This window comes from Propithecus coquereli, unplaced genomic scaffold, assembly GCF_000956105.1.
Source record: "Propithecus coquereli isolate 6110/MARCELLA unplaced genomic scaffold, Pcoq_1.0 Scaffold153, whole genome shotgun sequence".
In the NCBI taxonomy this organism is placed as follows: domain Eukaryota; kingdom Metazoa; phylum Chordata; class Mammalia; order Primates; family Indriidae; genus Propithecus; species Propithecus coquereli.
The window spans coordinates 2,686,812-2,703,646 of NW_012139747.1; the positions used below are offsets into that span (position 1 = coordinate 2,686,812).

At 38.6% G+C, this 16,835-nt stretch overlaps 1 protein-coding gene and 1 pseudogene across 1 annotated transcript in view; one reads left to right on the forward strand and one right to left on the reverse strand.

Annotated features, from left to right (window-relative positions):
- The window catches only part of SEL1L2 (sel-1 suppressor of lin-12-like 2 (C. elegans)), a 101,649-nt gene that overhangs the window by 68,937 nt on the left and 15,877 nt on the right, over positions 1–16,835 (reverse strand). The window contains exon 2 of the mRNA XM_012640442.1: positions 5,390–5,445. Coding sequence (XP_012495896.1) covers positions 5,390–5,445 — 56 coding nt within the window. The remainder of the gene's footprint in view (positions 1–5,389; positions 5,446–16,835) is intronic.
- On the forward strand, positions 13,140–16,587 carry LOC105807127 (annotated as a pseudogene).

The following is a 16,835-nucleotide window of genomic DNA, read 5'->3' on the forward strand; positions in this document are numbered from 1 at the left end:
CTCAAACAATCCGCCCACCTCGGCCTCCCAGAGAGCTAGGATTACAGGCGTGAGCCACCGCGCCCGGCCCATGTAAGAACTTTTTTAAAAAAAATCTTTATTGAGATAAAATTCACATACAACAAATTAACCCACTTAAAGTGTATAATTCAATGGTTTTTAGAATATTCACAGATATGTGCAATTATCACCACAGTCAATTTTAGAACATTTTTATCACTTCAAGAGGAAATCATAAATCCTTTAGCTATCACTCTCCCTACATCCCTGTACTCCCTACCCTCAGGTCTAAGCAACCACTAACCGATATTTTTTTCTCTATAGATTTCCCTATTCTGGATCTTCATATGAATGGGATTGTGTATAATACTATGTGGGGTTTTTTGTGACTGCTTCTTTCACTTAGCATAATGTTTTCAAGGCTGACGCGCATTATAGCATGTGTCAGCACTTCATGCCTTTTCATGGCCAAATAATTTTCCTTATATGGACATACCACCTTTATTTATCCATTCATCCATTGATAGACATTTGAGTTGTTTCCACCTTTCCACTACTATAAGTAATGCTGCTATAAATATCTGTGTACAGGTTTCTGTGTGAACATGTAAGGATTTTGAATGTGACTCTTCTTATTACAGGGTGGACAGATTTAGCAAATAAAAATATAAGATGCCCAGTTAAATTTGAATTTCAGATAAGCAACGAATTTTTTGAGTATAAATATGTCTCAAAAATTATATGTTAACAAATAAAACCACAATATATAATGGTTCAAATCAATAGGCAGGTGTTCAAGTCAGTGGCAGCTCTGCTCCATGCTGTCATTCAGGGACCCAGGAAGATGGATGATATGCCAGCTGCAACATGTGGATTCCAAGGTCTCCCTGAACATCAATATCTTACAGACAGAAAGGGAAACAGCATGGAAGATCTCATACACAAAGGGTTTTTGTTTTATTTTACTTTGTTTTGTTTCATTTGGTTTGCTTTGTTTCCTTTCCTTTAATAGGCCAGACCTGGATATGGCATGTAGTACTTTCAGCCACTTTCCATTAGATGAAACTCAGTCAAATGGCCCCATCTAACTGCAAGCAGGCTGGGAAACATAATCTGTCTAGGTGTCTGGAAGAAGAGAGCATGGACTTTGACAAGCCTTCTGCATTCTCTGGTATAGTGGGATTATCAGATGTTATTGCCATTGAAAGAATGGCATTTAATTTTTCAATTAAAAAATAACTAGCATCTAAGTTGAGGACACAGTACAAGCCTGGCAAATGCCTGTTATTGTCTGGTGTCTCTACCTCCTTCTTCAGAGGCCAGTATTTTCTGACTTTAGGTTCTTTTCTCACCCAGTGGGAATGGGCAGAGTAACAGCCAGCTGGCACAAGTCCTAGGGAGCCTCAGAAAACAGAGAGGCTTTCTCTGACTCTCAAAGGCACCAAAAGATTATATTAATATAATTTAATAACAAGGATCTATTAAGCATCTATCTCTGGCCCTATTCTAAGAGCTGGGGATACAGCCATGAACGAAAAAATGTCTCTGCTCCCATGTAGCTGATTTTGTGGCAGGGAAGAAAACAGTTAATTGACAAAATGAGGAATTGTTTTTAAAGGGAAAGGGGATGGAAGTGATAAAAGTTGGTATTATTTGATATAGGATGGTTAGGGACAAGTTCTCTGAAAACATTTGAGTGAGCCCCTGTGGGAAGGGAGGGGATTAGTTCTGCAAATATCTCAGGAAAGAGAGTTGTGGCAGAGGGAACCGCAAATGCAAAGGCCCCCGAAGCAGGAGCACACAGGTGTGCCAGGAAGCCTGTGCAGCGGGAGTGAGCGGGGCGTGGAGGGTAGTGAGTGATGGGGCAGAGAGGCAGCTTGAGGTCAGGCTCAGGATCGTGGATCGTGTGCTGTGCGAATGGAAGACCCTTTGGGCGGTTCTGAGCAGTGGGGTGATATGGACTGACTTAAATTTCAAGGGTATCGTTCTGCGGCTGTGTGGAGAATATCACATGTTGGAGAAAGAGTGGGGAAAAGAGGAGGTCAATAAAAATAGGTGAGAGTTGATGGTGACAGGGACATAAGAAGATGGTAAAGGGGGAAGTGGTGATAGTGATTGGTTTCTGGATATATTTCAGGATGGCTGGCAGGATTTTCTGTTGAAGAACTTATGTCTATTTTAGTTTTTGAACAGCAAACCCAGCGGAAGTATGTTTTTGTAAGTATGTTTTTAAACTCCCAGGGCCCATCTGTAGACTAGCTATAGCTCTTAATCAGAGACAGAAGCCGTGTTTCCATAGTCTATTACCTCTTCACTTGCCCACCTGCCTCTTCCTAATCTTGATGATTCGTGTGGGATGAGTTTTTCTCAAGTATCTCTTTGGCGATATCACTGTACAACTCAGAAGTCCTCAGTCCTCAGTGACAACAGGATAAAATCAAACCCCTTTGCACAAAAGCTAAGACTCTTCACAGTCTGGCCTAAAAACATCACAGTGACCTTAATTTCTTAGCACTCTCACACCTACTGACAGCCAAAATCTTCTACTCACTGTTCCCCAAACAGAATAGGTTCTTTTCTACTTCCTTGCCCTGTTTAAATAGTTTGCATTGTCCCTTCTTTCCTATTATCCATAATATTACTGCTGTTCCAAGGCCCAACTCGAGTTCCTTCTCCCCAAGGCCCTCCCATGTCACTGTGACACACAGCGACGGCCCTTCCTCCACACCAGTCCTTTCTTTCCTTTTTGGTTAGCAGTAGCTCAGTGCTCTCAGACTCTAAAGCTGGCATCATGTTACAGCATTTATTTTATGCTTTATCTACTTTATTTATTTATTTATATTTGAGACAGAGAGTCTTGCTCTGTCCCCTGGCTAGAGTGCCATGGCATCAGCCTAGCTCACAGCAACCTCAAACTCCTGGGCTCAAGTGATCCTCCTGCCTCAGCCTCCCAAGTAGCTGGGACTACAGGTGTGTACCAACACCCCTGGCTAATTTTTTTCTATTTTTAGTAGAGATGGGGCCTCACTCTTGCTCAGGCTGGTCTTGAACACCTGACCTCAAGTGATCCTCCTGCCTTGGCCTCCCAGAGTGCCAGGATTATAGGCGTGAGCCACTGCGCCCAGCCTGTTTATCTACTCAATTAATTATAGACACTCTGTAAACTTTTTAGTGTATTTCTTATTTAAAGTAGAGTGTGTTGAATAGAGGGGAGCCTAATGAATGTGTGGATTTGTTTGTTGCAGGGCAATCCCTTGTTTCCTTAAAGCACAGGAAAGGCAGGAAACATCCCCTGACAAGAGAAACTAAGGATCAGTGGGCTTTGGAGACAGAAAATTTAAATTTACCTCACTGTAAGTTTAATCATAGTTTATATGGGCTGAAGCGTGGGTGGGAGGGAACTTTGCAGTAGAGCCCTTTGTGGTCTTCAATCCTTTCACTTCTTCAGTCTGTGCTCTATGAGGTCAATGCTAAGGAAGTTTTAAAAAGCAGATACTCCAATGGAATTGGGTAAGATTTATAGTCTACAAACAGGCTACGCTGGCACATTTATTCTCATTTTTGGCACAAAGGCAGTGCTTTTGCTACTTGCTAATACTCCAAGATCTCTTAGAATAATTTTTAGTTTTCTCTTGTTACCTATATTTCATGTGGGTGGAGGAGGGTCCTTTCCCATATTTACTCTATAGACTTCATCTACTAATACTGGGCATTGGGTGGACACTTATGAGTCTAGACTGCAGTAAGCAGTAAGAGGATTAATTCCCAAAGGTGTTTCAAATGTTATTGAGCAGGTACCACATACCACAAGATACCAAGAGCTCACAAAAGAAAAGCAAGATGACCTGATGAAACTGATGTCCTTTCGATCTCCACCTGCCCAGGGACAAACTGTGAGATTTAGTTGACGCTCACTTCTATTTCTGCTGATAGTAATCCCCCTGCTAATTATGGGATATGATAGTCATAGGGGTGGAAGAAGAGCAAACCCCTATTTGGAGGGGTTTAGAAAATGTTGAAATGCAGAGTTTTTTTGTTTTTTTTTTTTTTGAGACAGAGTCTGGCTCTCTTGCCCTGGCTAGAGTGCCGTGGTATCAGCCTAGCTCACAGCAACCTCAAACTCCTGGGCTCAAGCGATCCTCCTACCTCAGCCTCCCAAGTAGCTGGGACTACAGGTGTGTACCATTTTTAGTTGTCCAGATAATTTCTTTCTATTTTTAGTAGAGACGGGGTCTCACTCTTGCTCAGGCTGGTCTCGAACTCCTGACCTTGAGCGATTCACCTGCGTCGGCCTCCCAGAGTGTTAGGATTACAGGCGTGAGCCACTGTGCCTGGCCTAGAGAGGAGTTTTTAATTTATGTGAACATTTTTCACAGTTTACTTCTTCCATCTGGATTTAAGATTTATTCATTAATTCAATAAACATCTATTGAGTGCCTGCTATGTGCCAGGCACTGTTCCAGTTGCTGGGGATAACAGCAGTGAACAACACAGACAAATATCCCTGCCCTCATGGAGTTTATATTCTAGTGGAGGGAGAGTGACAACAAACATAAAGTATTGTATGTTACATAGTAGTAATTCTGAGAGGACTGCAGCTGGAAAAGGAGACAGAAGAAGGCGTTGTGACAGGTTTGCAATTTTAGATAGAGTGCTTGCAAATTCAGAGACTCTCCAGGGAAGGGTTCTATGAAAAGGTGACATTCGAACAAAGACCTGAAGGAGGTGAGAGAAGGGAACCACATTCCAAGCAGAGAGAGCAGAAAGGCATTCACATGCCTGGGGTTTCTGAGGAACAGCATGACACCCAGTGTTTCTAGAATGGTAGAAGGGAGCACAGTAGCAGGAGATGATATCAGAGAAAACGGTGGGGCCAGATCACAGAGCCCAGTAAACAAGCCATTGTAATGACTTTGGTTTTTCTCTGTGTGAGATGGGAAGCCGCTAATAGTTTTCAAGGAAAGGAGTGACTTGAAATGACTTAACATTTATAGGAGCACAATGGTTGCTGAGTTGGGAACAGACTGAACATTTGAATCCCTTCTTTCCAAGATGTCAGAAGACATCACGAGGTTAAAAAAGCTGAACAAGTATTTATGGCTCTATAAGCCAGACTGGCCTCTGCCCTCGTGTTCTTACTATTTAGGACCTTAGGGAGGCCTCAACTCAGAAGGCTCAGGTGGGATGACAGTCTTATCCTCTCACAGTAGACTAGGTAAATGTTTGTAGAATGAATGGAAGAGTAATATTGATTGAGGATTTTTAAAAAATAACTGGAATGATGGTTAATAATTACCTGTTTAAGAAATTCTGAGTATGCTGAATAAATAATAGTGCCTATAGTCTAAATTTTCTATTGAAAAAAATAATGTTTTAGCAAAATATTTACCTGTGTGGTGACATTTCTTTCTTTTCGTCTTTCATTATGTTTTTCTGCTTCGATAGCTGTAACATCCAAAACATTTTTATAAAATTCGAAAACATTTTCTTTTTAAAATTTTACTAAGTACAATATCTTGTTTAAAAATTTTCTAGAAAACTTTTAGAACTGTAAGAATAATAGTTGAAAATAATTTACAGTTTAGAGTTACTAACGTGGTAAAAATAATTCCTTCACTGATAATTTGTAAAGATATAACCTGACACCAGAGATAATCTAAATACTTTAATCAAGCATTCTGAAATTGAGTTAATAACATGAAAGGATTCTACAAATAATAGAGCTAATTACAACAGTGGAAAACTTTCTGAGCTAGAATTTAATTAAAATGTATTTATGTAAATAAATGCCACCTATTAATAGAAGATATTAAAATATAGAGGAGGAAATATAATTTTTTACATTTTTCTGGACTTCCCCATATGTCAGAGAGATAGTAAAAATTAATTGAATGATACAAACATCTGAGAAACATAGGCTAGTATGATTATATCAGGCTTTGAAATAATTTTCAATAAATTTTTAATCAAGCAATTTTAATGAATCTTTTTATAAGAAAATATGTCATGTAGAATACGTACATAATCATTGATATATTTAATTTTTGCATAGTGTGCTTGAAATTTCTTAACTTCCATACTTAGAAAAAAAACAAGCCTTTGGAAACCTGAGATGACAGAGCAATACATCACAAGGTGTCAACTTTACTACGTTATTAAGATTGATAATTTTTAATTACTATAAACTGATTTGATGCATTATAAAATGACATATATATTTCATGAAGTAAAACATGCATGTATGTGATACATTTACATTTTGCAAACTAAAGAATTTGACTCAGGACCGATATGGGATAGTCAAAATTTTGTATTTCCAAAAAGTCACAAAGTGCTCTTGTACTTTAAGAGCAGGTTATGAATTTTCTAATGTTATCTCTGACACTGTATTTATTAATATGATATGTTTTATTCTTTCCCTCACTGATGAACTTTAGTACTTGGCAGCAGCCTCACAATTCTATATCTGTTCTATTTCCTTTGTAAGCCAGACCTTATAGGAATTGGCTCCAGGTTGTTTGATATTTAATTCTCTGTTAAATTAGAGAAACAACTGGAAAATTCTAAATGAAAGTTCAATAACTGCATGGTAGCCAATGCATTAATAAAGCATATCAAATTCTTTTAAAGATTATACATATTTGGTACTATTATATGCGTTAGGATTGCTCCTTAGGTTCAGGATATGAAATAAATTATTCTAGAGTAAGAATGTTGTTACAAATGAAACTTTATCCCAAGTTTGTCAAGTGATTTTGGGGCCATGAATTCTCATTATTAGAGGCAATGTAGCATCATGGTCCACCTTGTGGCCTTTAAATCAAACAGGCCTGTGTTCTAGTCCTGATTTTGTACCTATTTCATTAATTTGTTATGGTAATCAAAAGAGACAGTCTATTTTTTTAGCACAGTACTTAACATGCATCAATTAATTCAGTGTTTAATAAATATTAGCTATATATAATAATAATTATTATATGAGACCTACTTCTTTAAAGTGTATAAGATGCCTTCAAGACATTATTACATGTGAATTAGTACTTTAAAAGAACTACAGCAAACAAAGCATAATTAAAGACTCCATATGCTATTAGAATTTATTAATGCTTTACCTATAACATGACCTCTCTCAATTACAGCTTTTTCTTGAAAGAAAATTACTTGGCCTAATTATATCTGTGTATTAGAAATCAGACACTATGACTGATACTATAGTCACAGTAAAAGTCTAGTAATTTTTAAACTTCATTGTCACAACTAGGAAAAGTAAACTGGAAAAAGCAATGTGATTTGATAGATTCCCATCATTACATTTCCCAAAGTACACAGACTATAATTAGTGTTAGTATATACAGAATGTGCAGACATAGAACAAGAAGTACAAAGTATCATGTGTATTTGAGCGAGAGGAGAAAATTATGGATATTAAATGGAATCAAGTTTATATTATACAGTGGGTCAGAAAATAAAACTGTCAGTGGTCAAAGAGTAACATGAAAATTACAGGGCTACAAGCAGTAATCAAAGGTAGGATAAGTGTAGATACAAGAATTAGTGCAATGGTAGGAGGTGTAAGAGTATAACTGAAGGAATTAACTATTCAATAGCTTAAAACATAAAACGAATATAAAGGCAATTGGTTATTATTTCCAGCAGAAGATGTGTAATCCAAAACAGATTTGAAACTTATTAAAAACGTGTTTCTTTTCTAAATTTCAGGCTTTTAGATTTTCACCTAAAGAAAATGAAGTTTTGATTGGCTATTGGGGAACACATTCTGTTGCAAATAATACATCCCACAATACTTTCTTGTAGGTGGTTTCGTACCAGTTGAGAAACACTGGTGATTGCTGGAGACCTGTACCACTGTCTTATAACTTCCCTCTACATGAATGCTGAAATTGCCACAAATGCCAGTACTCCCTGTAAAAAACCACGATCTATTGGGTGTAGGAGGAAAATATTAGACCTTCTTCTTACATGAGGTTTAAAAAATGTCCTTTATTCTTTCTATTTTGGGGATATGTTTTACAATGTACATAATATACTAGATCAGTAGTACATCATTGTAATGAATAAATAAATATAATAGAGTATACCATTCAAAAAGTTTGACATAGAGTTAGCTTTGGAAGGGGACTAAATTTTCATTCAGCTCTAGAAATTGTAGCTCTGGCTACATTTTATTATATGCTATACTCTTCACATCCTTTATCTCCAATCTCCATAACAACCCAGCAAGATACCAAGGGCAGAATGTTTGTGTTCCTATTGTACTGATGAGGAAATTGATGCCAAGTGAGAATAAGTAACTTGTTCAAGGTCACAGGGCAGAGTGGGATTCAAAGGCAGGTCTGACTCTAGAGCTCTCTTTTCTACACCACTGTCACTCCAGACTTTACCAAAGGATTCACAATAGGTTGATTTTAAGTGGCAATCTTCTGTAATGACATAAACTCCATTTTCTTTACAAAAGTTTGACTTATGCACAACATTTTATGTATTTGCATAATATGAAACACACCATTTTATGTACAGTAGAGCTTTGATTTACTCCTCACCTCCACTGAGATAGAAGAATTTTGAAGTAGTAAAGAAGAAGCTAGTACTACAACCTACTGACTCTGAAAGAATTATTCACGTGGCTTTTGGGGCATGGAGTGAACCCCATCAGATTCATTAAAAAAACCCATAAGGTTTTTAAAACTGTTTTGTTGGAAAAAACACCACTAGCTTGGACTGAAAAAGATGGAGACAGTTCAAAATGAAAAGAGGCCTCTGGGCCCCCGTCTTTCTATAAGCAGGAAGCAGGATGAGAAAGCAATTCAGCTACAAACATGGACATTTCTTATGTAAAAGGAAGGACAACTAAGAGGACAGAGCCTAGCCCAGAGGGTATGGCCAAGAGCCAAGGAGAACAACAGATTAGGGAACCACCCCCAAAGGGTGGAACTGGGCCCTCATCAATAAACATTGCCTACCCTTGGAGTACAGGAATCTACCAACATACTCCTGGCTGGATTTCCAAATTGTTATGGATCAGAGACTAGTATGTCTCTCCTTCCCCCTTTTTTGGACGGAAGTTCTAATGTGGTTTTTCTCTCTCTCCAGTGTACATTGGGTATGTGAAGGAGTAGGGGAATAACTTGTCTTTTTAGTTCACAGTTGTCCGAATCAAAGAACTGTGTCTAAGGAAGTTTCATCAACATCTTGACCTGATGCACATCATGAGATCATGGATTCCGAGCTTGATGCTATGACAGGATGAGAACTTGGCAATCTTAGGAAGGTGAGAATCATATGAGAGATACGTGAATCATTGAGGCCTAAGGGTGGACTACTGTAGATTGGTACAATGGCCCCCCAGGAGTCACAACTCCCCATGTTCACATCCCTCTGCAGGACGACTTTGCCTAATCTTTGCATCAAGGGATAGAGATTATTTTCCCCACTCCTTGAACCTGGGCTGCCCTTGTAACTTGTTTTGACCAACAGAAATGTGGCATATGACAGTGTTCAACTTCCAAGGCTAGTTTCAGCCTCTTTTACCCCCTTGGAGAAATGCCCTAAGACCACCATGCCCTGAAAAAGCCAGGGATAATAAACCATGTGGAGAGAGAGGCCCAGGCATCCCAGCTGTCTCTGCTGACCACCAGTTGAATGAAGCTGCAGGAGTGAGTCCAGGTGAAATCTTCAGAAAAACCACCCAGTCAACCCCCAGAATTATGGCTTCAACTTAAAGTCACCAGCTGCATTAGCCTCTACAAGGGAGTCAGCCTGTCCTTTGAAGCTAGGCATTGACTTCTTCTCTCTAGCAATGAAAGTCCTAGATGTTATCTTCTTCCAGTAGAAGGCTATTTTGTCTGCGTTGAAAATCTCTTATTGTAGCCACCTTCATCAGTTATCTTAGCTAGGTCTTCTGGATAGCTTGCTGCAGCTTCTACATTAGCATTTGCTGCTTCGCTTTGTACTTTTATGTTACAGAGATGGCTTCTTTCCTTAAACCTCATGAACCAACTTCTGCTAGCTTCCAACTTTTTTTCTATGCTTCCTTACCTCTCTTAGCCTTTATAGAATTGAAAAGAGTTAGGGCCTTGCTCTGGATTAGGCTTTGGCTTAAGGGAATGCTATGGCTGATTTGATCTTCTATCCACTCAAAATTTCTCCATATCAGCAATAAGGCCTATTTCACTTTCTTATCATTTGTATGTTCACTGGAATAGCACTTTTAATTTCCTTCGAGAACTTTTTCTTTGCATTAACAATTTGGCTAATGGTTTGGTGCAAGAGGCCTAGCTTTTTATCTATCTTGGATTTTGACATGCCTTCCTCAGTAAGCTTACTCGTTTCTAGCTTTTAATTTAAAGTGAGAAATGTGTGCGTCTTCCTTTCATTTGAACACTTAGAGGCCATTGTGATGTCATTAATTGGTCTGATTTCAATATTGTCGTGTCTCAGGGAATAGGGAGGCCCAAGGAGAGAATGAGAGGGGAACAGCCAGGTCAGTGGAGGAGTCAGAACACACATATTTATTGATTAACTTCACATTCTTACATGGGTGCAGTTCATGGTACCCCAAAACAATTACAATAGTAATATCAAAGATCACTGGTCACAGATCACAGAAAGAGGTGTAATAATAATGAAAAAGTTTGAAATATTGCAAGAATTACTAAAATGTGACACAGAGACACAAAGTGAGCACAGGCTGTTGAAAAAAATGGTGCCAATATACTTGCTTGACACAGGATTGCCACAAACCTTCATTTTATAAAAAATGCAATATCTGTGAAGCACAGTAAAGTGAAGGGCAAGAAAATAAGGTGTGTCTATATGATTCTAAGTCCTTTATTAGTTTGACTTGTGAGATGCTTAGCTTTGGACATCACCAAAAATGATATTTAGAAATAACATTCCATATTTCCTTATTTACCCATGTGAACTTTGGTAAGTTATTTAGTCTCTCTGAGCCTAGGTTTTCTATAAAATAGGAATAGCAGTACTATACCCACCTTTTTTTTTTTTTTTTTTGAGACAGAGTCTCACTGTGTTGTCCGTATACCCACCTTTTAGCGTACATGTGAAGATAAGATAGAATTAAAGTGTAAACTGTTCGGGGTTTTGTTAAATACATGGTGGCTAAATAATAAAAGTCAGTTCCCCTCTTTCCTCCTTCTCAAAGACCTATCTTTTAAAGACAAGTAGCATTAGCATGTGTGAGAAAAGCACTTCCCTACTTGAAATAAAATGGAGAAGCTACATTGTGTAAGTACTGGAAGAAGAAGCTCCTGCTGAATTTTACTTTCTTTTTGGGTTTTTCTCACTCTAATCCCTGCTGTTACCACCTTTGCCTGGAAATCCCTTTCCTTGGTTACTCTTAGCACATCTAAAATCAACTGGCATTTTCAAAATGAATTTAATAATCCAAGGAAGAACAAAAATATGTAAAAGGCATAGACACAGTCCAGCATACACTGATAGATCTCTCTTTATAATATTTCAACTGCCTTCTCCCTCGTCCCAGTTCATTCCTTTTCCTGGTAGATTTCACGAGAACCTTTCCACCCCTCTGGTGGGAGTAAGTGTCATCTTCCTTTCTACCACATGGGGGCGATTCTCCTTAACACCTGGTTCTCTTTGGTACTAAGGGCAAGAGTACAAATTCTAACTCGGTCACTCATCTAAGTTCCTCCCATTCCAAGGGACATAGTTCTCTTTTTCCCCAAATCCCTGACAGGATTATCATCTATCCTGTATGAACTCCAAAATCCTCTATATACTGAGAGCGGTTCAGTCCTCTGGAGACGCATCTCAGTCATACAATATTGTAATCATTATTTCCATATAATTAAACCAAAGTTGGATATTATCAAGGTCTCTAAACAGAGATACAAAAGAAAGTGAGACTGCACTAAAGGACTATAGTAAATGATGAAGATGTTAATATATTGTAGTAACAATAAATACATTTTGATGTATTACTGTATGTTTGGTAATAGACTAGTGACTTAGTTATATAAATTAATACAGTAATATAGTAGATATTTAAAACAGTCTATAATTTAGTGTCAGTGTCTTGAAAAGGTAAGTATCTTATAACCTTCTGTTCTCTTCTCCTCATCAACTTCCTTCTTCAAGTGCAAAGATGGCAAAATTTCCATAAAACTAAAATTACCGGGAAACCAGGCTTTTATTCATTCTTTTCTTAAATAGTTTTTTATTTATCTTAATTTTTATGCATTTTAAGTAAACAGAGAAGGCTGAATAACTCTCAGCATTGCTGAGCATGTTCCTTCCAGAAGCCTAAATTATCTCCTGTAGATGTACGTAAAGGGCTTAACAGCAACCTTGAAGGATAGTTGAATAATTTATGTATGCAAGGTGCCCGGCACAGTGCCTAGCACATAGAAGGTGCTTAATAAATGTTATTTTTATTATTAATTTTTGATGAGAAATAATTTGGGAGGAATGCGAATTACAAGTGGGAAAATATGGTGGCACATATTTGGTAATGTTAACTGATGGTTTTTCTGGGTGTTTCCTTGTACTGTGGCCTTGTCCCAGTTTAGTCAGTGAGTTGCTCATTTCTTCAGAAAAAAGAATGATGTGGTAGGAAGAAAGAAAGGTCTTTTCTTGGCTGTTAAGGGGAAAAGAAAGGACTTACAACCTCAACAGTAGAATAGATGTAGAATACGTGGCATATAACATCAAGGCAACTGCAGGGCTTTCTGTGCTCTCTTCCCAAAATGAGAAAACATTCCCTGGACTGGGAGTGGGGAGAGAGCTGGAGGGGTAGCAAAGAGAAGTTTATACTATAATAGCTTGAAATAGAAATTAAACAAACTAATTCCATTATTGAAAAATTAAGTTATATTTCTTGCACATTCAAGTTTATGAACTAAAATTTATAATTAACTATTTAGTTAATTATATGCATACAAAGTATGAAGCCTTTGTTAATGGTGAGTGGAAGTGTGATCTGTCCTCTAGAAATAGGGCAGTAAAGCTTTTAAGCTTAGAGACACACTGGACAGCTTTAGATGAAAGACTGAAAATTTGCAATTGATAGAAAGTTTTTTGTTAGGGTTTTAATGAAGAGTGGAAACACTTAGATTACTTGTTTTGTGTCACCAATTGAAATGGCTGAAATGTGAGTACATAGGCAGTAAAGTGATCTGGCCTGCATATATTCTTATTATGTCTAAGTCCCAATATCCCCAGACTAAATCATTATTTCTCACGTGCCCCCTCCCCACATCAGTTTCCCTTCTCTAACGTTCTGTCCCTGTCAAGGGGACATTCTCCAAAGTTCAAAATCTTGCATCATGTTTGGCTCCTTCCATGCCAACATCCCCATGACCAGGCAAGATTTTGCTGTGTTTTGTTTTTCTTTGAAATTGTACAATTGTGGGTGGGGAGGAGGAGGAATTGTTCTGAAAACTAAATGAGATCATGGATGTGAAAGCACTTGACATGTGCTAGGTACTCAGTAATGTTTCTTTTCATTTCTTCTGTCTGGCAATTTAAGCTTTTTAAGAATCTAACTTTATTTTTCTTAACCAATTTATTTCCTATTATACTCTGGTCTTATCGAAGTAGTGGTATCTCCTATCCCATACATACACTCCACCCATTCTTTCCCCATGCCCTTTACTTTATTTATGTATATCTTCTAATTTGGAATCCTTTACTTTCTTTTCCTAATATCCAAATTTTATTCATACTTCCAGGATATGTCTGTCCTGTTTCAACATTGGGTCTAGGTGCCTACCATAGTTCCTGTCCTATAATAGATTCTTCATACATATTTGTTAAATGACTAAATAAATTTACCCTCCTACCTGTAGGTCTCCCTGTATATTATAGCCTCTGATGACCCTCCCTTTTTGGTACTTCTTCAGAACCTATGTTCTGTGTCACTTATGTTTTGTACCCAATCATATATTGAATTTTATTCTATGGATTGTAAGATCTCTGAGGACAGCTCCCATTTCTCTCTCTCTTTCTCTTGTTTTAGGTTTACCCATAGCACCCTATGGGTAATTAATTAAATGTCTTAATTAAAATTGGTTATAACACAGCATATAATTCTGTTCCTGAATCTAAAATTCAACTAAACCATCTTTCAAGTTACTGTGAAAAACTTAGAATCAAAGAATCTCAGGTTTGGAACTGTCAAATTAAATTCTATAGACACAAAGATAATTTTTTTTTACATAATGATAATGGTTTTATTCTTCAAAAGAATATTTTTAATGTTATGTTTCATCACTGCAACAATCTTGAGTTAAGTAGTTATGTTAGGTTTCACTCTTTATATAATATGCTATTTTTCAAAAACAAAGATGACACATGAGTGCAACATTATTATTCTTTTTTTCCCTGGTTGGTCTAATGGACTTTTTAGACACGCTGCTTCACATGATTAAAACATTATAAATTTGAGAATGGGCTGACTTGGTGTAGAGGACTTTTAAGTTTATATGTATTTATTTATGTGTGATTGATGGATTGAACCAAGAGAAGTAATTGACCAGTTATGTTAGGCAACTTGATGTCGATGATTTGCTCTGGGTATTTAAGAACCAGTTTCAAAGCAGGTTTAGAACTCTTGGAGCTCTTAAGTGTTCTGTCCTATCATTATCCACGTGTCTCTCTTTAGGGATAAAGAAATGTAGATTATCAGTACAGCAGGTAATGAGATTCAGAAGTCTTTAATTCTAGTCTTAGAATTAAAGTTTCATTTGTAAATGGATGTTCTAAATGATTTTGGGCAGGGCACTAATGCTTGCCATGTCTTGTTTTCTCCAGTGATCTAAATAACTGGCGATGATATAGTATCACCTGATATTACTACAGTATAGTTTGGAGTAATTAAAAGTATTATTTAAATAATTCTTGCAATGAGAGTTAAAATTGACAGAAGTTTAAAGATAGATATTTTACTTGGTACTACTAAATTAGCCAACACAGGGAATAACTATGTAGAAAATTCCAGATGCATGTGCTTTGGCTTTGAGCTAGGTTAGGCCTAGCACACGTCGGCCCGGCAGCAAGCACCACATCCAGGCACTGTGAGCAAGGCGGTGGGCCTTCCAGCTCTGGGTCTTCAGGGAGAGTTACCCCACTGTGCCCAGGGTGGCCTGGCCTGAGCTGCTCCCATGATAGGGCAAAGGCCTGGCTCAGTTTTAAAGTATTAATAACTCCTCTGAGTATCTTCTGGGAACTGGCAGGGATTGTATCTGGGAGTGAAGGTTGATGGCATCATGCAGGGCGAGTTGCTGACAGAAAGAGCCCAGTTGTCAGGATTTTTGAGTGCTTCAGTCTCACAGGGTCAAAACTTGTGCTTTAATCCAATAGATCCAAAGACGATGGCTCCTATGAGATGGAGCCCAACAGTGTCATTGAGGGCAACTGGAATGAGATTGTTGACAGCTCTGATGGCATAAACTTCTTGGAGTCCCTCCTTTGTGGCATTTATGGCGGTGGTTTTGAGAAGCCCTTTGCCATCCAGCAGTGAGCCATTCTTCCTTGTTTCAAAAGTTATTATGTGATCTCTCAAGCCCAAGCTGGGACTGGCAAAATGGCCACAGTTGCCATACCAATTCTGCAGCAGATTGAACTGGCTCTAAAGGCCACCCAGGCTTCGGTCCTAGCACCCACTCAAAAATTGGCTCAGCAAATAGAGAAGGTGGTCATGGCATTAGGAGACTACATGGGTGCTTCCTGTCATGCCTGCACTGGGGACACCAACATGCATGCTGAGGGGCAGAAGCTGCAGATGGAAGCTCCCCATATCATTGTGGGTACCCCTGGGCAAGTGTTTGACAGGCTTAACCAGAGATAACTATCTCCCAGATACATCAAGATGTTTGTACTAGAAGAAACTGATGAAATGCTAAGTTGTGGATTCAAGAACCAGATCTATGACATATTCCAAAAGCTCAACAGCAACATCCAGGCAGTTTTGCTGTCAGCTACAATGCCTTCTGATGTGCTTGAGGTGACCAAGAAGTTCATGTGGAGCCCCATCCAAATTCTTGTTAAGAAGGAACTGTTGACCCTGGAGGGTATCCGTCAATTCTACATCAACATGGAATGAGAGGAGTGGAAGCTATACACACTGTGTAACTTGCATGAAACCCTGACCATCACCCAGGCAGTCATCTTCATCAATACCTGAAGGAAGGTTGTTTGGCTCACTGAGAAGATGCATGCTCAGGACTTCACTGTCTCTGCCATGCATGGAGATACAAACCAAAAGGAATGAGATGTGATAATGAGGGAGTTCCACTCTGGCTCTAGCAGAGTGTTGATTACCACTGACCTGCTGGCTAGAGACATTGATGTGCAGCAGGTTTCTTTAGTCGTCAACTATGACCTTCCTACCAACAGGGATATCCATAGCCACAGAATCGGTTGTGGTGAACAGTTTGGCTGTGAGGGTGTGGCTGTTAACTTGGTTAACAGAACTGTTAACCATGTTAACTTCTGTTAACAGAAGAACACAAGTGGACTCTTCAAGACGAGACCTTTTACAACACCTGCATTGAGGACATGCCCCTCAGTGTTGCTGACCTCATCTAGGAGGGGCTGTCCTGCTAGCCAGCCCCAGCCAGGGCTCAGTCTTGGGGGGCTGAGAAACAGCAGGAGCAGAGAGGGAAGGGAACCAAAGGATGGGAATCTTGTAATTTTTTTTTCTTTGAATAAATGCCTTAGAGGCAAAAGAACAAAAAAGAAAACTCCTAAAGTTTGGCTTTTTTTTTGAGACAGAGTCTCGCTCTGTCACCCAGGCTAGAGTGCAGTGGTGTCCTCATAACACACTGCAATCTCAA